Below are 24,913 nucleotides of genomic sequence, written 5' to 3' on the forward strand. Positions count from 1 at the left end.
TTGGACTGTATTACTGTAGTTTTGAATAAGTCACATTTATTAGGGATGTGCCCTCTGTGACATCATACAGAGCCAAGAGTAGAAAAAATATCTAAAACAAGTTTGAAGCCTTTTATTGTCTCACAGGGATCAGTATCCCCCTTTTTAAAATTTATATTTTATTTTTATTAATTACTTTTATTATTTTATTTTAACTTTTTTGAAATTTTATTTAAGAATAAAAACTAAATAAAATAAAAAGTTTCCTAATTTTTAATATCAGTATCCACCACTGTACCACTATATATACAGTACTGTGCAGAAGTCTTGAATCACCCATTTTATTTCTTTATATTTTGCTTCCAAGGAGCCACACTTGTAATTTTTTTAACAAGATCTTTTACAAGTGATCTTGAGCAGTAGCTTTCCAGGCTTTCTGGAGATTTTTCAATGTTTTTCATTCATTTTTACTCCAGTCCTTAGATGAATGTTTTTGTTTGTTTCTTTGTAAAGACACTAAATACTGATCTTTCAATTGTTCCACCGTGAAAAAGCTCCATAATCAAAGCACATAAAAGACTTAATCTAGCAAACAACCAATTTTAAATGATATCTTTAAGCACTTTGTTGCCAGCAGCTTTCCTGAGCTAACTCTACAAAACAGTGTGACTGGTATAAAACAGCATTTTTGCTCCAACAAAAATGGTGATTAACAAAGAGCTAGTAGCTGAAAACCTGTCAGTGTGTCCGTAAAAAAGCAGGAAACTGGACAAGTGGAGGACAAAAGTAGAAGTGGCACAGTACAGTGTCTGAAAATCATGTTCTTAAGAAAGAGAACAAAAACCATTAAAGAACTGACACCAGAGCTGAGAGATGCTTTAGCCCTTCAGTTTATTTATCTACTGTTTGCTGAAACTTCAGAATAAGTCTCAGTGGAAAGGTGGCTGCCAAGAAGCCAATCCTAAGGAAGGGAAACAAGGAGAAAGGGCTGAAGTATGCCAGATTATACAAGAACTGGACTGAAAATCAGTGGCAACAGATCTTTCGAAACCAAATTTGAATATGTTGTTTCAAATAATTGTCAATATGTGTGGAGGAGGTCAGCCATCTGTAACAGACTGTGGGGGATGATTCATTTTTCAGCATAACAATGATCCCAAACACACAGACCCCCCCGAGTCCAGACCACAACATTACTGGAATCATGATGGAATCATCTTGACAGAGAATAAAACAGCAGACAGCCAAAATCTAAAGAAGAGCTTTGAATGTCTTTCAAGAAGAGTGTAGAGAAATGACAAGAAAGCTTCCCCAACAGAGTTCAGGCTGCGTTGAGAAAGAATAAAGAAAGAATTAAGCTTTGTTTTCATGTTTTGGTTACATTTTTCTTTAATAAAACTGGTAAATTTCAAATTATGCTTCGTTTTCTTCCAAAGACACAATTTCCCATGCTGCCTTTCGAGGGGGGCGTCGTCAGCGCACATGTGCGCACGCCGAATAGCGAGCATGTACTGAAGTGTAAATAACCCGTCAATATTATTTGCACTTTTTCCCGGTTTGCCAGTCGGTCCCGTCGGACAGCATGGCCTCAGAGGAGGACGACGTGCTGCTGTTTCTAATCTACCAGCACCTGAAGGTGAACGGCTACCAGAAAGCTGCCCAGGTGCTGGAGAAGCACGTTACCCAGGTAAGAAGTTTGGCTTAAATTTACAGTCTAATATTTAGCGTGCAGTCGGTAGACTGGGTTCTAGCTCGCACACGTTAGTTAAATGTGAGTAAAAAGACTATTTTTTTTAATGTGATTTCATCAGCTGACATGCGCATCTTGCTTGTTATATAACAACTTAAATATAAATGTGATGTGTGTTTGCTTCAGTGTGGCTGTCGGTAAGATGCACTTCAGTCTGTGTGTGTGCGCGACAAAGCGTGTGGCTCCTTGTTCAGGCCTTCTGGAGGAAAAGAACATTATGTTACAGGAGCTGCACAAAGCAGCTCTGCTCCTGCGGCCTATTGCTGCACGCTGTCACCCCATTCAAAACCTCATCACCTTTTCATAGTGTTTAGTGATAACAGTTGACCTTTTTTTATCTAAAGCTCCTGGAGCTGCTGTGATAAGTTGATTAATTGATTATTTCATCAATTTAAAAATAATCGGCAGCTTTTTTTTAAAATTAAATAGCCAGCTGAGATGAACTTCTACTTACATATTTTTCAAATACGAGACCTGGATGCTTTTCTCTATATTTCGCTGTAATTCACTCGTTTTTAGAATTTGGGGTATTTGGACTGTTGCACATAATCACTGCAGCTCTTGATTATCCAGTAGCTGTGCCGATGACATCTTATGATGCAACCAAACACTGTAAAATAAGCCTTTCTGGTATTTTCTTTTTTAACAGGGGAAATCTAAAAAATAATATTGTCTTATTCTTCCTAAGTCTGTCTGTTAGGAAACATGCGCTTAGGTGTGATGTAAGCTTTTCCTGCAGAGCTTATGAGATAAAAATGTCATTGTCAAAAGTTGCTCATACTTACAGTGGCGGGTGCTCTTATTTAACATGATAAAAGAAAATGTAAAAAGTGAGATCAGAGTCGGTACAGGTACAGAGAATCACAAGGGTTCTCTGTTTGCAACAGTTCTTTTCTATTTTGGCTTCACAGGTCTGAATGCAAGTACATAAACCCCGCCCACCTGCAGTTCAGACCTTCTGTTTACAGGGACGGCCAATCTGAAGAAAGTTGGCTTAAAGGGCGAGTGAATTAACTGAGCGGTCTGCTGAAGTTCATTATAAGATATCATTTATCTTTTCTTTCATTTTACTAACCACTTATCCAGCATTGTGTCGCGGTAGCTGGAGCCTGTCCCAGCTGTTACAATGCCAGAGGCAGGGTAAACCCTGGATAGGCTGGTTCCTAACCATTAAAAAGAGGGGGGAAGGGTTTTTCAGACACGGGATGAGCTGTGGGCTCCATCAAAACATAAAAATAAGGAATATTATACTGTCGTAGAGTTCAAACATAAAACGAGAGCTGGAAAGGACATAAAACAACACCTTAAAGTCTGAATGAAGTTACAGCAGCAGTCTTATTAGAATTTACTTACGAGTGTCCTTCACTCCTCTATGTGAACATTGTGTATTCATCATACTCTCTTCTTTGGCATATTTTACATGAATTCACATCTGGAAGCTTGTGGCAGCATTCCTGCAGCACAGGAAATTTGTTATTTCCCTTTGCTATCTGTGTTTTTTTCCTTTCTTCTTTTGTCTATGTAGTTATGGGACGCACAGGAAGTTTAGCTGAAGCAGAGACAGAACATTCAGGGAATCAGTGAAAAGGAGAAATTGTATTTTGAAAACACTCTTGAAGAGTCAGTACTGAGCAAGTTTTAGATGCACAGTATTTCTCAGGCTGTTGTGTGTTGTGTTGTAGGTGGAGACACCAGTGGAGAGCTCCTCCACCCTACATGACATCTACACAGGCTGGATGAAGTAAGTCACACCCAGTTACACACTTGTATACATAAATATATAATGCCACAAGTTACCAAAAAGAAAGTAATTATAAGAAAATTGTAAAATTTAACATTCTTTGTGCTGTAATTGTTATATGTGCTGCAAATTTTGTGAAAACTGACTGTGTACAGCAAACTGTACAGGTGAGCATGTGTAGATTAAAAATGTCAGCAGCTGAAAACAGGATGGGGCTCTCTGGCTCCCAAAGAACCTTAAAACAATCATTTAATGGTCTAAAATGAGATTAAGCCCAATGAAGTGCATAAATAGTGGCTTTTTCTCATCATCCTCTGTTTTTCTTTATCTCCACATTTTATGACTTCCTGCTTTTTTGGAGTCACAGCTCAGCAGGTAATGCGATTCAGAGACACACTCAGCTTAGGTGATTTGTAGACTCCACGCTGTCTGTGTGAGCAGGATGCGACTGGTACGGTTTGTGTGAGTGATTTCCTGGCCTTGTGCCCAGTGCATTCTGGGATCACCTTCAAATCCCTGCCTCCCTAATGAGGATTAAATGGGCATCAGATAAATGGCTAAATCAATGACATCAGCTCATTTGCCGAAGTGAATCTAACACTAAAATAACAGAAATCTGCAGAAGTCAATGAAAATACATAATTATGTGCCGAATATAAGGCACCTCTGATTATCAGAAAAACACTGTTTTCAAACAGCTGCTCATTAGGGATAAGTACTCATAATGGTACTTAGCCCTATTCTAATTAATGCCACAATGCAAATGATCAAAAACCTGTAGTTCTTAGGCTTCTGAGATTCACAGAAATGTTTTTCTTTTCAAAAGCTGGTGAATTCAATTAAATATTATTTATATAGCGTCAATTTACAACACCTGTTGCTTCAATGTGCTTTATAATGTAGGTAGCTGACACTTTGTAAGCGAGCACTTGGCAACCGTGGGAAGGAAAAACTCCCTTTGAACAGGAAGAAAGCTCCGGCAGAACCAGGCTCAGGGACGGGCAGCTAGTTGGGGGTTAAGGTGGGAGAAAAACACAGAATTGAATTACTTCACTGCACTGATAAAGAGTAAAGACATGTAAACAGAACAGTGTAGTCTATAGCTGTGCTAGCTATTTGCTTCCAAGCATAGCTAAATCAAGTCGAATGCTTGTTTACGTTCACGACCATTTAGGCACACCTTCCCAGTACTGGGTTAGACTCCTTTTCTGCTTTGAGAGCTGCCTTAATTCTTTGTGACATAGATTGAAAAATGTGCTGGAAACATTCCTCGGAGATTTTCCATGTTGATAGGATAGCATCACACAGTTCCTGCAGATTTATCCGTGGCTTGAGTCTCCCGCCGCATCCCAAAGGCGCTCTCTTAGATTCAGATCTGGTGCCTGTGGAGGCCATCTGAGTACACTGAACTCGTGTTCAAGAAACCAGTTTGAGATGTTTTGAGCCCGATTGCTTATAAAAAGATGGATGTTGCCACTGCAGCATCACGTATTAGTGCGTGTTGGAACACTAAGGCTCGCCATTTTGGTGTTGGTGAAACCGGATGTAAATGGCCTGTATTTGTATAGCGCTTTACTAGTTTTACTACTTTACTAGAGATATACAGATGTATGTTATGTTATAACAGTTTGGAAACTGGAGAAAAAAGTTAAATTATTAGCCATGTAACTGTTCCAAAATGCTCTAAACACTAAAATGGTCCAGAGTTCATTTCAGACTTTCTGGGCTGAAACTTGGCACGCTGCTATCAACTTAAGCAATCTGTGTTTGTAAATCTGCTAATTAAAGAGGCCACAGCCATAACTTTAAGCATCAGCAAATTCCATTTAAATGATTTATAATAAAGATTAGCCCTGTGTACAATTGTGATGAAGGGAGAAAACATACATGAGGCCAAAAATACTTCTCATACTAGCATGTAAACGTGTTAAATTCATGCCTGAAGTTGGACAATTTAACTCGGGAATCTGTGAGTCTGAGACTCACTTTTAGAGTCAGCCTCAAGTGGTCGCTGGAGGAATTGAGATTTGCATTGACTGCGTTTTTCAGCTCATCAGTTGGTGCTTTACCTAATGTATAAGCATAGCCAGTAAAAGAAATGTAATTCATTTGTGTGTGTGTGTGTGTTACAGACTGTACTCCCTAGCCCAGCATGCCAAACAGGAGACACAAGAGTCCAGTTACTCAAAGAAAAGCATCAAAGCAGAGGCTGCAGACACCAGGCTCTCCAGTGTCACAGGAGGAGATGATGTGGATTCCAACCCTCCACTCGGTAAATTTTATCTTTGATTGCAGTAGTTAGGACAAAATAAAGCCACTAATATGTGCACATCTGTAGCTGAAATGAATTTAATTAATTAAATGTCAAACATTTTCTAATTAATGCTTGTTTAAATCTTGTGGATCTCGATTTCTGGAGAATGATGATTTCCATTTTTATTTTTTCTGATGTTTTATAGATACATAGAGCAACAACTTGGCAATTAATTATTTTAGCAACCTGTCAGTCATACAGCTGATTCATTAGTTTATCTTTGGAAGATGCAAGAAATGAGGAAAACGTAAAACAAACAAAAGCCTCTCTGTAAAAATATGTTTTTGTTTATTTATCTAATGCTAATTTAAAGCTAATTTAGCAGTAAGCTGAAGTTTGTTCCACAATGGGCTCCTGTGCTTTGAGCCCACACTGCAGAAGTTGTAACAGTAATTGATTGTCTGTGATTTAAAAGTAATCAGTGAAAATTTTAATTGGGTTCTGTAGCAAATGGGAAGCCAGTGTAATTCTGCCAGGACTGGAGTAATGTGTGTCGAGTGTTTGTGACTAACCTCACTGCTGTAAATGGTCAGAAGCTCCTCTCCTGCGCAGCTAGCTCACAGTGTAGGAGACGTTTCTCTACTTTTAAGATCAGTCTTCAAACTTCCCTTTTTGATAAAGTTTATTGTTAGATTCTTGCCTTCTTTGTTCAAACTGGACACTTTTTGTTACTTCTCCACATCACCTGGACTTTTTAGGGAATGTAACTACTAGATCGGTTGACTCTGACACGTGCCTCAGTAATGCTGCTGGGTTACGTCTCGTAACTTGTTCATACAGGATCATCTGATTGTTGGGCTGTTATCTCTAATATTGTAGGGTCCTTACCTTACAATGTAAAGCTCTTTGGGGCAACTGTTGTTGTGAAATTGGCGCTACATAAAGAAAACTGAGTTGAACTTTGCATTTTATAAGTTATCCTTTTTTTTCACTCTGTGTTTATTTCTTTTACAAATCTTGGCACCGGTGACTATGAAGCCAGTCTAAAATATATTTGATTTTCTCTTTCAGAGCCTGGGCCTGATGTTGTTGAGCCACTGAAGGCAGAGAGCATCTCTGAGAGTGTCTGTGAGCAGCTGCTGGCTGCTGATAATAAATCCCAAGCAACAAACTCTGACAGCGAGAGCGCCGGCTCCTCTGACAGTGAAGTGGAAGAAGAAAAGATAAAGGAGGAAGAAACAAAAACAGAGCAAGAGGTGAACATCTCACATATCATGAAAAATGGGTTTGAGTTTTTCTGTGCTAGCTTTGCCCCCTTTTTCTCAAAGTGAGGAGACAGAATACTTTCAGTTAGCGTAGCCCTGTTGTGTCAGTGCTAATGTGTGCTTCATATGGGAGAGTCAATAAGGACAAACTGAATGTTGAGCGTAAATGTTTGGTATTTAGGATGTGTTGATGAACACGTGCGCCGAGAAAACCAGAAAATATCCTGTAGCCTTCAAATGGTATTAAAATCACAGGAGAAATAACAAGAAGGAGAATCATTTTTCCCAGCTAAGATGCTAACAGTTTATTTCCTGGCATGACTTAAGCTTTAAAAATGTGTTTTCTTAAATTCAAAAGAGGTTTCTCAACAACAGCAGCTGCAGGAAGGCGTGGTTGTGGTTGGTCCTATGCAAAGTTTTGCAGCACGTCTGCATGCTAATAATCCTTCTCTCTGTCACCAAAGAGTTGCGTAAACAGACACAAAGGCGGCGCCATGTGTTCTGCTTCTGCAGATTAGCTTTTACAGGTAATAATATTGACATTCTGACACCCAAACAGTACACTATTATCTATAAAGACACATCTCCTGGATGCACTGGTACGCATCTTCAGTGATGTATCCTAGGGTCATCAGGTGTTTCGGGTCTCACAACATCATACACCCTCGCCCAGGCGACCCAGCCGGGGGTGATCAGGCCCCGACTTGCGTACCAGTAGCTACCCACGGATCAGCCCTCTTAATCCACAGCCGCCTTGTGGCTTTCTCTGCCGCTTCACTCACAGCCTGGATGGCCCTCTTCTTGGTTGCCCCAGCCACGCCCAGCCGGCCTAGGACTTTGCAGAGTGATCGTCCTGCAAAGCCCCTACAACCCACTTCTATGGGCTCATAGAAAGTCTTCCAGCCCCTTCCCCTGCACTCTTGCACTAGTTCCTGGTACTTTCCTCGTTTCCTTTCATTGGCCTCCTCGATCCGCTCTTCCCAGGGCACTGTGAGTTCCAGCATGATCAGCTGTTTTGAGGCCTCAGAAATAATTATCAAGTCTGGCCGGAGTGATGTTTTTACAATGTTCTGAGGGAACTTTAGTTGTTTACCCAGGTCAGCCTGTAGCTGCCAATCAGAGGCTGTGTTGAGAAGGCCAGTTGTCAAATGTGGGCGCACCTGGGGTTTCTCTCCAGCCTTAATAAAAGAGATTGCCTTCCTCGGAGCATGATGGTGCTTGCTGGTGCTGATTGCTAAGGCAATCTTTTCAGCAACTACTCTGAGCACCTGGTCGTGCCGCCAACGATACCGACCATCGGCCAGGGCCCTTGGGCAGCTGCTAAGGAGGTGTTCTAGGGTCCCTCTTCCAGAGCACAGGGGACAGGCAGGTGTCTCGCTCTTTCCCCACAGATGGAGGTTTGCTGGGCTTGGCAGAGTGTCGTATACTGCCTGCACTAGGAATCGGATCCGGTGGAAGTCTGCCTGCATGATGTTTGCCCAGGTGACCTTGCGCTGCAAGGTGCTCTCCCACCTTGTCCATGCTCCCTGCCGCTTAAGGCCTACAGCTCTACTTACTCGCTCCTCCTCCACACCTGCTCGGACCTCTTCCTGGAGTAGCTGGTGTCTCTCCTTTCCCTGTGCCCTGCTGACCTGGGCCTTTGGGACGTACCCCAAGCCTGCTCCCCCTGTTGCTAAGACCCCCATCAGTGTTTTCTGCCTTAGGCGTGACTCCGCCACCTCAACTGCCTTCTCAGCCTTCCACTTTCTTCCTGTCCTTACCTCAATGCCTGCTGATGCCACCTTGCAGTCTTTAGAATCTCTGTACTGTAAGGCTTCTCGTGTGCGAGCCACCTTGAACTCTTCTGTGAGACCACTGAAGGGTAACTGCACGCTGTTGCTTGTCCCATACAAGGCAGCGCTGGTGAGACTGCGGGGAAGTCCCAGCCACTTACGAAGAAAGCCACTGATCTTTCTTTCAAGGGATTCCACAGTAGTTATCGGAACTGTATAGACAAGCAAGGGCCACAGGATTCGGGGCAGGATGGAATGCTGGTAGATCCAGGCTTTAAATCTTCCAGGCAAGCCGGACTTATCCACCTTAATAAGCCACGCTCCCAGCTCCTCATTTGCCTTCTGAATAGCAGTAGAGTCTTTCAGGCTGGAGTCAAAGAGTTTCCCCAAGCTCTTAACTGGTTGTTCCATTATGGATGGAATAATGGTTCCTGAAATTGAGAACCGGAACTTGTCCGTCACCTTGCCCTTCTTCAGTACCATCGATCTTGACTTGGAAGGTTTAAAACTCATCCTTGCCCATGAGATGAGTCTCTCAAGACCTTGCAAGATCCACCTACACCCGGGAACTGATGATGTTGTAATGGTGAGGTCATCCATATAGGCTCTGATAGGGGGCTGACGAACACCTGACCTTGTTAACGGCCCTCTGCACTCCACCTCCGCAGCCTTTACCACCATGTTCATTGCCAGGGCAAAGAGTGTAACTGAGATGGTACAGCCTGTTATTATACCTTTCTGGAGTCGGTGCCAGTCTGAAGTAACTGCCCTAGCAGTGACCCTAAGCCTGAAATTGGCATAATAGTCCAGGATTAGGTCCTTGATCTTACTGGGAACATGGTGGAGGTGTAAAGCATGCTCAACCAGTTTGTGTGGGATCGACCCATACGCATTAGTCAGGTCCAGCCACAATACAGCTAGGTCGCCTCTGTTCTCATGGGCTTCTCTTATAAGGTGTGTAACTACACCAGTGTGCTCTAGGCAACCAGGAACTCCTGGGATCCCCCCCTTCTGAACTGATGGATCAATGTAATTGTTTCTAAGGAGAAACTCGGTCAATCTCCGGGAGACAACGCTAAAAAACACCTTCCCCTCCACGCTCAATAGCGAGATGCTCCGAAACTGGTTTATGTTTTTCGAATCCTCCTCTTTGGGAATCCAGACTCCCTCTGCGCACCTCCACTGATCAGCAACTCTCCCTCTCCGCCATATCACCTTTAAGATCTTCCACAGGTGGCGGAGCAGCTCTGGGCAGCGCTTATAGACAAGGTAGGGTACGCCACTGGGACCTGGGGAGGATGCTGAGCGGGCTGCTTTGATGACCTCACACACCTCCTTCAAACTTGGCTCCGTCAACTTGAACTCTACTGATGGTGGGGCAGGGTTGATGAGAGCTTTGTTTGGTCCCAAGTCTTGTTCCCTCAAAGGGTCACTCATGGTCTCATGAAGGAAGTTATTCACCTCCTCTGCTGAGCACTCCAACTGCCCGCTTCGCTTAACCCCCAGCAATTGTTTGGAAAAGCGAAAGGGATCAGCAATAAAAGCTGCACGTTTCCTGGCTCTCTCTCTTCCTCGCCTCCTGTGCCATTCTGCTCTACGAAGGGTAAACAGTACATTTATAATCTGAAATAAGCTATGCCCTGAAGATAACAATCATATTTTCAAATATTAGCATCTTAAAACTAAAGTAGGCGAGGAATCTCCAGCAGACCTTATCTAATTAAAGATGAATCTCTAAATTTGTACGATTAAGCATGAAGTGAACACGAGTTATTTAAGTCTTATCTCATAACTCTTGAAATAACTACGAGCAGGGAAAGATAAAGGTGCGACGTGTTAATGATCATTAACCCTTTAAAGCCGGTCTGAGCGGGCACGCTCCATTTTGCATAACTATTTTTAAATCCCGGTAGCTCTGCAACCACGTAAACTAGCGCAATAATTTTTTTTGCATATGAAACCGGAGGAGTTGTACTTACATCTTATGCCATCAGCTTGTCCTCGGTCACAGTTTCCTTCTACATATAGCTTTGCAAAAATTGCATAAAAAGCGCTTGCAGTAACAAAAACATAATATTCCAGAAACACGCTTTGCCGATCCGATCAGCTGTTTGTAACACTTCCTTCGTCCATCAGCACGAACTATCGCATGTCCGCCATGACCTGCCCGAAACCGGAAGTGACGTCATTTGCGAAAATGTAGTTTTTTACCATCAGGGCCTTATGAGCCTATACCGGTGTTTTTAAAAGTTATCTTTGACTTTATGACTTTCTGTGTCGTTTCTGGGATGCTTAGGACTCATATTGCACTGCTGGAAATAGTTTATTTTGATGCATATGCAGTTTTTTTTGCAAATTTGCATTATAAGATTTATTTTCGTTTTTATTGCAGTATATAAAAATTGGTGTATTTCAAAAATAAAACTATGAAGACACTCAAAATAAATTTCCTGTGGTGGGAAACTATTTTTTTGCAACTTTTTTGTATTTACAGTTTTGAGGGATAAGCCTCTTAAATTTCTCTAACTAGAAATATATGTTAAAAAAACAAAAACGATTTTCAATTTTTTTGTAGTTTATTGCACTTTTTTGCAATTTATGTAATTACTATGCACTTAATGCATACATATTATTAAAATTTGGGCTATAATGGTTGTATTGATGTATAGCAACTTGAAATGCTCCCAAAAATGGCTCCACAGCATGTAAAAATATAATATAAGCTCTGGCGCACTTGGTTCTATGGTAGGTCTTAAAGGGTTAATGTAGGAATATTTTTACTTGGGGTTTATGTTTTAAAGGTTTTCATTAAAGTTAAAAGCAAAAAGTAAAAAGCGTTCGAGTAAGTATCGAGTGCTGAGCGTTGTTACAGGAGGAGGAAAGCAGTGCCATCATGAACACACATAGCTGTTGTCCAGCCACTGTAATAATGTGCTGATAGATGGACAGTAGCTGCAGTGTTGTTATACGCTTGTGAAACACACGGACACATTTCCACTCGTCTCATCTGTCCTGTATTAGTTTCCTCTCTTGTTATTACTGCTGTGTGTGTGTGTGTGTGTGTGTCTTGTCTGTTCTTTTGTGTTGGCCCAGTGATGCAGCAGATAATGCCGTGTGGACACAGAATTGTGTGCGTGTGACAACGGTAATCTTCAGAGACAAATTGTGTGCGTGCTCGTTTCTGTGCGAACTATTCGTTGTGGTTTCTGTCGACAGCTGCTGGAAACCCTGATTGCTTTGTGTCTAATGGTAAAAGCACTGCGGCTTTCTTTTTGCTGTACAACAACAACAACATCACATTCTTAACAGCAAAGATGTTTCTACTCAGCAGAATTTCTAGTTTCTTTTAGTTGTAGTTTTCGCCAGCTGGTTGAATTAAATCTGCTCTCTGTGGATTAAAATGGACTTCCTGTGATGTGGAGCGGAGCTAGCAAGTGCTCCAGCGACACTCAGTGGAGTCATATTTTTACTTTTGGATTGCATATAAAGAGATGCTAGCATCTCCTCCTCACGTGCCTTCTTGGCCTGCTTGGACTTGATGGTGTTTTTTGCAGAGGAGTGTGGTTTGTTGGGGGTTGTTGAAGTAGCTCCCTTTTTATGTACTAAATATCATTGGAGGCTGGCACATGCAGCTATCGCTCTCAGGCATGTCTGGGTTTGTTGTTGTGCATGCTAGGGGACGTAAACACAGGGTGTCTCTATCTATATAGTCCAAATATATTTGACACAACAAGTTTAGTCTGTGTGCGAGTATTTGAAATTGCTCTGTTGCATTGTTTCCCCCAAACGTAAAAAGCCTGTACACTGTTCTCAGTATAGCACCTCATTTGCAGTGAAATATAGTCTCCAATAAATGGGGTATACAGAGCAGTAAAAAGATCCTCGAGTGTCTTGGATTTGTCTTCCTGAAACTAGCAGATATTCTGAGTAAACAGCAGGATGCAAGTTCTTCTAACTGCCTGTACATATTTTCCAGTCAGCTCCAACTAAAGTGTATGCTGAGGCGTCCAATGAGGCAGAAAGCCTGAGCTCTGCCTCTTCAGACGCTGAGGAAATAACTGCACCCAGCCAGGGTAACAACAACCTGGTGTTACCTGATCAGGCTGAGGACCAATCGCAGGCCCCCGATCCAGCCGAGGCCTCAGTCTCAGGCGGTGACCTTAAAGTGGAGCATCAAGAGGGCAGTGATGATCTGAAGCAGGTTAGCTCATCAATTTCATTTTAAACTTTTGTGTCAGATGTTTATTTTTCTTTTCATCTCATCATATCTCGCAAAACTTTTTCATGCGACTGACACTTGAGCACATATGCATCACTCGTTCTACCTTGATGTCTTTAAAGGCCTAGTGTGCTGTTTAATTTTCCTCCTGGCGCACTGGATCGCTCTGCAATGAGCAGAAATGTTAATCACCTTAAACCACACTCATAAAAAAATGGGAGTAGCTGTTGATTCCTGGCTCAGCAGAGCCTCCCTCTCCTCAGCTCACCTCTGCACAGCTGAAACTTATTTTGTGTTGTTACGCTTCTAGTAGTCAACACTGCAGACAGCCTTTCTTTGCTGAATTGTGAATTTTCTTTTAAGACTTTACTGGAACGTAAAAGATTGCGATTAAATGTCACCGTATTAGATGTTGCTCTTAATTAGTGCAACAAGTCGGTGCACTTTAAAACTCTGTATTCATGTTTAAATCATCTGAAGCTCCAACAGAAACAGAAACGTCAGATTTAATTGGCATTTGCATTGTTTAAACAAGCAATTTGGTGCCAGTTGTCAACAAGAAAAAGATCAAATAAAAAACATACAGAAATTAAATGTATGATTTTATTTTATTTTTTTTGGCATAAAGATGATAATTTGTGGTGCCACCTTTTTACCATAATAATAATAATAATTCTGCAACATTCATCTCTCCAAGTGTCAAAACAGGACTGTTAAAAGCCAGCAATGAATAATTCATGTTATTTGATCAGTTAAATAGCGTTGTATTTGCAAGATTTATTGCTCACATGTGGAAAGATGGAAGCGCCAGTAATAATAAATCGGACATGAGCAATCAAAAAGCTGTAAACAAAAACCCTGATCAGCCAAATATTAATTAATTGTCGCCCAAACTGTTGTAAACATCTGGCTCTGTTTACAGACTAGTGCAGCATGCTGGTGTGCTATGCATCAAAGATCATTATGCTTGTTCCTCTTATGCTCATATCCATAGATGCTTAGTTTATATCAAGTCTTAGACTATTTTTTTAGTTAAAAAAAAAAAATCTAAATTTAATTGTCATCTTCCACAAAATCCAGAGCATCTGGAAAAACAATAAATCGGCAGAAATGCAACTTGGGAAACAAATATCAGTCCTCTTGTTGCTATTATTGCCCGCATGCACACATCAACATAGACCTAAAACTAAAGATTATCACCTGCACTGGTATCTAATTTGGTGCACGAGAAAAGCAACACACAAAAGAAACTGCATTCAGTTTTGTCCCAGCAGTCCCAGCTGTCCTCTTCAGCGAATGCCGCCATGCTTGGCAACCTTCAGAAAATGGTGCCGGCTGAGTTGTAAAGCAGATACTGGCCGGCGCTGGCACCAGCGCCTCCAGGCTGGAAGTGTTTAAACCATTATCCATCTGACTTCTCTTTAGTGATGCAGCCATGTTTCCAAGACTTAACTGTGGCTTCGAGTGCAATTTTAGCTTTTATTGACAAAAATGAGCTGTATTAATTCGCCTTTGTTTTCTTGTAGGATTAAATTGATCTTTCTGCTCTGTTTTTCTCCAGGAAGCAACCACAAACACCTCAGAAGACATAGAAGAAGCTTCGGCGTCACAGCAGACAGATGTTCCCACTCAGGAAGTCAGCGAAGCCGAGTCTCCAGAAGGTGAAGAAGCCACAGCAGGAGAGGTGCAGTACTGCTTCATATTCATATATTAATTGATACGAGTACAGAACCTGTGATTGCTTTTATTATGCATCCCTGAAGTGCCTGCATATTTTGATATTTCCACTACAATTACAAAGTATTTAAATAATTCAGTTAAACTAAGAACTAAATCAGTAAAAACTTGACTCGTCATGTCTGGTGGTGAAAGACCTCTGTTGACCTCTTGCAGATGCCCATCCTGGTTGAACCCACCACCTCTGACCTGACAGCTCTGGAAACCAGTGACCAGCTAGGAGACGGTCAAGCCCCGCCCTCTGCAGGTATTAACAGCCAATAGATTTTTAATTACCGGTTTGTTCTTTTCCCCCTAAATGCATGGCATCTTTTCCGTCTCTTTCTCACTGCTCTGACAAGAGTCACAAGCTGTTGTTAAGAAACCGAGGCTTCAGTGCGGCTGCCTCTGCAGCAGGTTTCTTTTAAGTATTATGAAAATCAGTCTGATAACATCTGCCGTCCAGGTTTGTTTCCACAGTTACAAGAGTTTCAAAATTTCACATTTCTGCTCAGGCATGAAAATCACTGCAAGGTTGATTTAAGAAAGAAAGTGAGATTTGTCGTAGGGTTGCATCTGTAATCAGAATGTTTCTCCTGATTGATTGATTGATTTAAACTTATCACTAAATTCGTAGTTATGAGGACCCACACATTCATCTTTCCGTATATACGATTACATAAGACAAAGAGAAGATGCACGTGCTCATGACCGACATAATTAAATGATTGATTATAAGAATATTACACACATTCATGTAATCTCTAAAATTGGTTCATCTTTATAGCTTCTTATCTTTATATGTGAATATTAATGTTGTATGCTCCGCCCCTCCCTGAGCCTGGTTCTGCTGGAGGTTTCTTCCTGTTAAAAGGGAGTTTTTCCTTCCCACTGTCGCCAAAATACTTGCTGATTAGGGGGTCATATGATTGTTGGGTTTTCTCTGTATGTATTATTGTAGGGTCTACCTTACAATATAAAGGGCCTTGAGGCGGCTGTTGTTGTGATTTGGTGCTGTATAAATAAAGTTGAATTGAATATGTATTTATGATTACTTGGACATCTTTTTCGTCATAAGTCAACAATAGAGAAAAAAAGTATAACATTACTTCTCACTTGGAGCGTGAGCTCAGGCAGCTCGATGCTCGTTTCGTAAGCTGTTGTGCCGCAATGACAAAGAGTTGAGGTTAAGTAGGATGCACTTCCTAACATATGGGCACAAGGTCTTCAGTTTTTCATTCAGCTACACCGCTGAAGGATCTGAAAACTGTGATGCATGAAGAGCTCAAGTCAAGGCAAACGAAAAGACCAGCTGTTCTCAACTGAAGAAGACTAAACGGTCTAAAAACTCATATTTCGTAGCTTCAAGAAGAAAGACACATTTCAACCTGTTGCTTTGCTGAGCAGTTTTCTTTTTTCCCCAAAAGTTTAATTAACCTGGGAAAAAACTAAATATTGTCACACCTGAAGCCCATCTGTAGCTGTGACCTTGGTGTTCGCCATTTCCTCGCAGGACACTCATTTGATTAAATCAACTGTGGTTCGTCTAGCATGACGCACACAAGGTTGTTGTGAGCTTGCAAATCTAGTGAGAATCCAGCCGCCTCTCAACACGTTTCTTGTGGTGATGTGACGACACACCTCGGGAACAGAAGGGGAGATGGATGTTGGCTTTATCTCGACTTGTTGTGGTGGAGGCGTACAGCTGTGAGGCTCGACTCTCTTTTCATTTAATGGCTGCTGATTTGGACGAACTGACCTAAAAGTTATTCACTGATATTAAAAAGCAGTTCCAAAAAGGGAGTTGTTGTTGGAGCGGTTTCCAACAAAGCACAGCTTCGTCGCTGTACTCTGGATTTACTTTTTTCCATTTATTTACAAGGGAGAAAAAAGGCATTCTGTCTTTTCATTTTTCCTTTTATTGACAGCACGTCATCTCCGGCTGTTTAAGCACAGAAGTTTTAGACAAAGTTTGAATATTTTTACCCCGAGGCAGCTGGATTCAGTGCCAAAACTTGTAAAAGAGTTTGACAGATTTCTGCCAAAGCCGGAGAAACAGCAGTTGTTTTTCGACGCCACTCACTTGTGTAACTTCTCAGAGGAGTTTGTAAAGCTTGTCACAGCTTGTTAAGTAAGCCGGAGTTATGACTACTCTGAGAGTTGCAATCATCTGGAAAACAATCGCATCTTTCACCCAAAAATTTGAAAATGATAGATGACGTTTGAATAGAAACGAAGGTTTTTCGCATTCTGACCTGTCAAACACCGAGGCAGTTCTGGATTTTACTAACTGAACTGCACAAATTCCTGGAAAGGAGCCTTTTGTTAATAATATTATTATCGACCTGAACTTCCTGCTATGACAAGTCCAAACATCTGCTGCAGAAAGGCTTCAGAGTTGGATTCCTGTGGGGGGAGAGGGTTCTGATGCTGCTATCAAGAAAAAAAAATACACCTGGAGATGCTCGTCAAATAAAAGTGTTAGATATATCACAAACATGTCGTAGTGTGTGCTCTGCTCTCCACTTTAATCCTCAATACATCAGACAGAACCCAGCCTGAGATCCCATCAGGGCAATTTAAAATGTCTCGTTATCTTATTTTTCTTTTCTTTTATGACCAAACAAAAAAACTGCCGTATGACTCATGTCTCTTGCTGTTTTTCCCAGAGTTGCCACTGTAATAGACTGTCGACTGATTTTAAAAAGATGATTTTATTGAGTCTCACGTCATGTACTTAAATCTTAAAGCTCTGATCAGGTATAAAAGACTACAAATGTAATCTAATGTAGGCATTTTATAATGTTTTTCAGACCCTGATGGTGAATCTAAAAATCCAAAAGAGGAGGAGGATGACGTGGAGGAGACAAAGAAATCTGAGGTGATACAACTACTTAACTATTTATGGTGAAGATAGGTCTTTGCCAGAAGCAGATGGGGAATAATAATGAGTACATTTGCACTATCTGTAATGACTTTGTGTATATGCAGCATGTTTTAATTCCTGTATGTATCTCTGCACTCAGACGTCAGAGGTCGCAGATCTTTCCTCGGAGCTGGAGGGAGACACGGAGATGTTGAAAATCCCCGTGGACACCGGGATCCAGAGTGACCTCTCAGCCAGTCCAACTGGTATCAAAGTCACGTTGGTTTCAGAAGAGCGATCGGACCCAGAGGCCTCCATCATCATCAACATCACAGTCAAAGACGACGAAGCAGCTGAGCGAGAGACCAGCCAGCTGTCCCCTGAGGAGACTGCCGAGTCCTGTAAAGACCGCAGCACTCCCAGGAAAAAGAAAAGGAAGAGCAAACAGGATTTTGAGACGTCAACAGCAGACGCATCGATCACGGACACACCCAGCAGCATTGATGCATCTACCCCAGATCCACTCAGTGACACTCCTCTTCCTAGGAAATCTGCCAAAAAGGAAAAGAGAGACAAAAAGAGACAAGAAGAGGAGGTGACAGAGGATGGCGGAGATCAGGAGGATGAGGTTGAGGCGTCTCAGTTAGCTCCACCAGACAAGAAAAAGAAGGCTAAGAAGAGGAAAAGGGAAAGAGACGAAGAAGAAGAGAAGGAAGAGGAAACTCACACTGTCACTGAAAACAAAATTAAAAAGAAGAAGAAGAAGAAGGCTAAAGATGTGGAAGAGGAGGAGCGTGAGGCAGGAAGAGCAGTAGAGGAGAAGGCTGAGAATCCTGTGAGTCTGGCAGAGACAATGGAGGAGAAAAAGAAGAAGAAGAAAAAGAAGAGAAAGGAAGGAGGTCAGGAGAACGAGGCGGTGCAATCTGAAGAACAACCAGCAGGGGGCAGTAATGGCACAGAGGAGAAAATGGAAGCCACAGGTAGAGAGAGAGAGAGGAAAAGCCTTTCCAGAAAGTTCCCTGTAATAAGACATTAACTTGTATTTCATGTGGCCTTTACTCTTAATCATTAGTGGTGATAAATCTAGTGTGATTTTTAGATAACTTTAATTGTGCATTTTATTTTCTTTTCCTCCTGCAGAGGGAAAGTCTTCTTTGGACTCCTCGGCCAAAAAGAAAAAGCGTCTCAGGAAGAAGCTCAGCCTGAAGAGGAGATTAAAACTTCATAAGAAGGAGAAGATGGCGATGAGGTTGATGAAGAGCAACAAGTTATCTGCAGATCAGAACCATGTGAGAAGGAAGAAGTGAGTAGTTTCTGCTTATCTTTGGCATATTTCTTCATAAAACTACAAGTGAAACAAAAGCGAAGCCAAACGATTGTAGAACTTGGCGCTGCTATCATTGTTTCAATGTCACCTTGCAGAATTTTGATGCTGTAGAGGTTCGTGCTACCAGTAGTACTTTTTACAAAGAGTATGTGCAGAAGGTTCTTACAAAATCACAGTAAAAGTTAAAGGATTACTTCCATTTTTCAGACAGAAACACCTACAAGAAGAAACAGAGGAAGTGTTTCACCCAAAGTCAAGCAAAAGACCCAAAGTTGAGCCCATTCGGGAGGACGAAACGCCAAAGAAGAAGAAAAAGATGCAAAAACATGCTGACCTAGAAGAAAATTCGTCAAAGGAAAACCAACCTCCCAAGGCAAAGAAGGAGAAGAAGAGGGAGCTGCAGGCTGAGGATCAGAGCGGTGTGGCAGATGACCAGAGTGCTGCGATTCTTGATGATGCCGATACGTCGGCGCTTTCAAACGGAGGGAAGAAGAAAAGGAAGAAGAAGGCGGTTAAATGCGAGGAAGCTGCCGAAAATGTGAGCCAAGATGTACCTGCTAAGAAAACAAGTAAGACTTTCTTCTTACTAAGTTAGCATTCATGTTGCGCTATATTAAGGGTGTGACAGTTCATGAAGTCTTGACACAAACATCTGCAATATCGTCCTGCGGTACCATTGATCTGCAACCAGTGTGGTGAAAGCTATAATGTTTAAAGACTGCTGCGGTAACAGGTTATACATCAGAGTATTATTGTTCGTCGTCATACTGGAGGAAGAAGAAACCATGAACTGAACCATAGTTACAGCACTGCTGGGATAAACACGACGCTTGGAGATCCACCTTTAGCAGCAATAACTTGAAGTAATTGTCTTCTGTTGACTTTATCAGTCTCTCACATTGTTGGTATACACTTTGGTATACTCAGTCAAATGAAGGTGCAAGGAGCTCAGATCCTGTGAATGCAAAACAAGCATAAATCATCACCGTAACTGACAGCTGGTATGAGGCGTTTGTGTGTTACGTGGTGTTACACATGATGGCCAGATGTCTATATGTCGGTCTTTTCTATCCAAAGGACATTATTCCAGGAGTCATGCGATTTATGCAGATGCAGCGCTGCAGACCTAAGCCGTGCTGCCATGTTCTCTTTAGAGTGAAGAGGCTTTCTGTCATCAATTTTAACATGCTAACTGAGGCCTGTAGAGTCTGAGCTGTAGCTCTTGCGGTTTCTCTGAGCATTGCACCGATGGAACTTATAAGTAACTTGCTGGGATATGTTCACTCATGGGAACATTGTGGCATTGCGTTGATACTCCCGAATGCTCCAGACCGACTGCTTTTGATCAGTTAAGTCAGTTTTATTAGCAACACCTAGCTGCTATTTAGCCTTGTAATTCCTATGCAAACAGTAAGAATGTGCATAGTTTTTCAGGACACTACGTCACAACAGTGTGCAGTTCTTTAGACTTTAACTATATCTCACAGCCTGCTTTTGGTTTTTGAGGTTCAGTGACCTGCACAGGCTGAGAAAAGGACATGTCAGGACAGACTCCATAAAACTGTAATAAAGCATTATCATAAAGACGCTGTCTACATAAAATCCACAAAGCTTCCTATCAAAGTAAACGGGCTGGTGAGCTTACCGACAGAGAAAAGCTCTACAGCGCATCCACCTGAAGTTCAAAGGTCAGCTTGTTAACAGTCACAGTGCAAGGCTACACGAACTCAACAACCTCACCACAGGAGAGATGGAGCGATATCACCATGTCTTTAGTTTTTGATGCATTAATGTCTGAGAAGGACAACCTGCTACCCTCTGTAATCTTCCACTGTGGGGCCATCACCTCACATTTGTTGCTGGATGCTACATGAGTAGATTCAAGGTTCAAAATAATCCTTATTAGTAACAAATCGTGCATTAATGTCGCCCCTCGGTTCATACACCGTCTAAAACAAAGACGTAGCTGCTGTAGTTTTCTCTCTCGGCTCAGAGCTGCACATTTGTGCTGTTGCAGGCACAGCTGAGAGTACACTGCCTCTCACTGTAGTCTGTTACATGATATTGAATCATATTTATAACCTCTGAAGAGAAACTGGTGTATTCATATACAGAAGGGGAAGAGACAAGATTTTTAGTTCTGGTTTCTCTTTGTAATCAGAGTTCTAGTGACCAGTTGCATTCAAGGAGGTTTTTGTTGCAGACAAAAGGCCCATGTGGAGAGCTAAAAGCATATATTTCCACCTGTAAACAATGACCGTGGCCCTCTGCCTGTGGATAGGGGGAAACTATTGCAAGATGATGCTTGCAATCATCCAGAGAGGTGAAAAAAATGACCGTGCAGGGGTTCCACACACACCACACTACCACAAAGTGCAGCAGTTCCTTTAAATGACTTCATAATGTGCTGATATTCGCAGAGAAGAGCAGACTACAGGAGAAACTAGAGGTCGAGCCTGCTGCAGACACACACACTCCTCCAGCTGCTTCTGGGGTAAGAAACTCTCATCCTTCCTTTTAAAATATTCAGAGTTATAGTACGCCGCCGTTTACGTTTCCCCTCGTTAATGAGACTGACTGACAGTTTGAAGAGACAAGAAAAAGAAATCTTTGGTCTTTGCTTAAGTTTTTTTTTATAGATCTGTGAAGAAGTGTTGGCATTCATCTGGCTGCGAGGCATTTTAAAGTAAACTCAAAGTTTCCTCTCCAAATAATTTGCATGGAGAAGCAGTTAAGCAATATTATTATTTTTTCTTATTCCAGAAAAAGAAAAAATCTTCCAAGAAGAAGACAAACTGATTTAAATTTGGGTGAGTAGCTTCTCGAGCTTTCCACTTAAACTTTATTGAAACTAATTTGTGAATTTAAAACGCTGCTTTCAGAGGTTCAGCTTAACTCCTATACGGCCGTCTCCGAGTCACCGTTCAGGATTTTCTATGTGAAATGAAGCGTTGCTCGTGCCTTCACAGGCTCTTCAGAGGCCGTGTTCATGGGTCATCTCACCTGTGATTAAAAAAAGCATGTGCTTTTATTTTTTCATTTCAGAACTCCACTGCAGCCTCAGCGCTGCTTTTTCAGAAAACGTCAAACAATCAGAAAATTGTTTCGTGATTGTAGCTAAAACTTAACGCACAAGTCTGGTTTCTCTCTACAGCAGACGCGGCATCATTGTCTGTTTACTGAGGATTAATTATGACTTTCCCTTTTCTTCCCAGGGCGTACTCGGGAGGATGACTGCAACTTGGACCTGAAAGCCTAAAAATGTCAGCGTCTTTTCTCCCGATTATTCTGTCTGAGGTTCATTTTTCCACGAGAAACAGATTTCTGAGAGGTGCTGGGAGTAACTTCGCACTACCCTTTGTTCCTAAACTGTGAATTTAGCACAATACACACCCTAAACCCCCCTTTATTTAGCAGATTCGACTTTAAAGCTTTGTTGGAGGCAGACCTGCTCTGCCATGGGAAAAAAAAAAAAGCATAGTAATCAGTCAATGACTTTATTATGCATTTCATTCAGGCAGCCTTTTTAACTGGAAGCTTTTCCCATTAAAGTCTCATTAAAGAAATGATTTAAATGAGCTGCCTATCGTTTGAAATAATTCACGCAAGTGAAACATAAATTTCTATTTAAATCAAAGAATTAGATTATTAACAGGATTGCTGTGAATTTTTTTTTAAATCACAGTTTCTCTTTAATCATTTGGCGTAAAATGGCCCTCGAGTTAGTCAGCTTGCAGTTAGTTTAAAACTGAGAGAAGATGGGATCTGAGGATGTTTGGAGGCTGTGAAAGATGATTAATACGTTTCTACTGCAGCGCGAGACACATTTCGGCTGCAGAGCAGCTCCGTCTGCAATCTGCATCTCCTCAGAACTGATAAAAACTTATAAAGGGGGAACTTTCACAGTCGTGTGTCTTCTTACAGTCAGAGGGGCTCACAAACCTCCACATCTTTGAGTTTGAGTTAGAAATAAGCTAATAAGCTAAGGTGGCTCGATTTTCTTTTTTGTCGGTTCTTTTCTTTTCATGTGAACTGATTGATAAACCAGCATTTGTGTTTGTTTGAGGTAGAATATGTAGTTTTGTTCTGATGTGCATATGATGCAAACTTTGTCAGCCATCAGCTATGCAAATGATTAAATCCCGCTGCTTTGTACAACTTTAACTGCTTAAATTTGCCGTTCCTAACGACGAGCACGTTTCGAGAACGCCGGTCGTTAATAGCTTTAATTCTGCAGCGGCAGTAATTTTCTTTGTTTTCCTTCCCACACTGTTACACGTGCTGTGTTTCACGGTGAAAGTCAAACTGGGAAACTGATCTAACTTGGGCATGAAATTATAAAGCAAATGGCATCACGTCAACAAAGCAGCGTTTGTTTCTTAGGCGATTAAACCCAGATGTGATGCTGTTTGTAAGGTTTGTGCTGTCGAAGCTCAGCAGGAATCATTTCACCTCTGCATCCATCCCTCGTGACATGAACACTGTTGATATAAGTGCTTCTCACGTCTGTTTCACAGTCGATCGCTGTAATCAAACCCTAAAAACTTCACATTTTTGGAAGAAATGTTTTGGTTGTGATTCAGTTATTTTGTTTTTGATTGCAATTTATTTTATTAAAACTAAATTCAGTCTAAATATAGTTGAAATAAGAACAAATTATACATATTCTGATTGGTTATATTTAGGGTTGGAGTTGTCACTCGGACCTCGCAGGGTCACTTTTTTCCACTTCAGAACTTTTGAATAGAAATCCTCATTGTTGAAATATGCAAGCAGATTAAAAGCTCAGGGAAAGTTTACATGAAATGCATTTTATAAGGTAAAACTTGAATCTCACTAAGATTCCTTATGCAGTATTTCACATTATAATCTCATGGCGATGTAATATTATATTTTATCCCCTTAAAAAAAAATCTGTCAAATTTGAATCTGTAAGCACATAAGTGGTGATTTGATATACCTTTAAAAAAGTAGTGCTGTGATGTGTTTTTGTAAAAAATTGGAGCCAAACGGCTCATTAACCCAGCTAACAGTTTCTCATAATTAGAAATAACTAATCTAATGCTGTTAAACTGAATGATTAGTCTGAAGTCTGCCTACATGCTGTTAACTTCCTCTGTCGCTTTACCTAAAGCGCTCTGAAACTTTGGTGTCTGAACTTGTGAGAGACGCAGCTTGGAGCCGATGCCGACATCGATTCGGAGAACTATGAGGAGAAATTAGGTTTTCCACCCTCGGTGTCTGTGTTTACTCGCCGCTGGTGACGCCGTCTTTCTTTCTTACACAAACAGCTTTTTTCCCTCTGAAACAGAAATCCATCAAGTCAATACGCGGGGCAGTTTGCAAACGCCACATCGTGACGATCAAGAAACCAGAGTTCAAATCTAATTTGTCCTGAATTTAAACAAAGTGACGTCAATTTTCCAAAATCCTGTTGTGATTTATGGATTATTCCTTGGAAAACTTTCTCATAATTTCCTAAACATTGTTGCTGTTTTAAAGAAAAATAACAGGCACTTAAAAAAAAAAAAAGTTCTTTATTCCCTATGAGATAAACAAATCTTAAACTAAGGTCCAGTATAGTAAAATGACTTAAGAACTGACAAGAACATCCATCTGAGTTTAGTGCAAATCTATGAGTTAAAAGATTAAAAAGTGGCTCTACAGTGTGTGCTCTGGACTCGATACATTGTTAATGTATGTCGAGTCATCCTCTGTCTCAACCGGGTCGTTTTAGTTCCTCTTACATTCTTCTGATTGGCTGCCCCTCACAGCAAGGAAAGAATAAAGGAAGGCCAAATTGTGCACTTGGCTTCTTAGCGAAATATCAGCTGTAAAGTCTAAGGAAATTAAGAGAAAAGTTTCCTAGAAGGGTAAAAATAAAGGATGCATTTAAAAAAAGTTGACAGCAGCATGATGAGCGAGCCAGTGTCTCACGAGTGTCGACAGTTCTCAGATTATCAAACAGTTCTGTTCGCGTTTTGTCCTGTAGCGTCTGTCAATAAAACGTTTTCTCACTTAAAA

The 24,913-nt window shown here is 41.3% G+C and overlaps 1 protein-coding gene across 2 annotated transcripts; it reads left to right on the forward strand.

The window, feature by feature from the left end:
* Positions 1 to 1,464: 1,464 nt before the first annotated feature.
* On the forward strand, positions 1,465 to 24,913 carry LOC146687181 (uncharacterized). 2 transcript variants are annotated; one of them, XM_085439100.1, is made up of 14 exons: positions 1,465 to 1,666; positions 3,412 to 3,470; positions 5,603 to 5,742; positions 6,796 to 6,980; positions 12,738 to 12,962; positions 14,542 to 14,664; positions 14,874 to 14,964; positions 17,510 to 17,577; positions 17,723 to 18,542; positions 18,703 to 18,865; positions 19,097 to 19,458; positions 21,310 to 21,383; positions 21,653 to 21,699; positions 22,105 to 24,913. In XM_085439100.1, exons 1-13 carry the CDS (start codon positions 1,562 to 1,564, stop codon positions 21,686 to 21,688), a joined length of 2,451 nt encoding a protein of 816 aa, XP_085295226.1. In that variant the 5' UTR covers positions 1,465 to 1,561; the 3' UTR covers positions 21,689 to 21,699; positions 22,105 to 24,913. The 2 variants fall into 2 exon arrangements, with proteins under 2 accessions (XP_085295226.1, XP_085295227.1); XM_085439101.1 differs by lacking the exon at positions 12,738 to 12,962.

Source organism: Copadichromis virginalis, linkage group LG18 (genome assembly GCF_057382275.1).
Source record: "Copadichromis virginalis isolate Kocher_CV1m ecotype Utaka linkage group LG18, C_Virginalis_male_GT1.1, whole genome shotgun sequence".
Lineage (NCBI taxonomy): Eukaryota > Metazoa > Chordata > Actinopteri > Cichliformes > Cichlidae > Copadichromis > Copadichromis virginalis.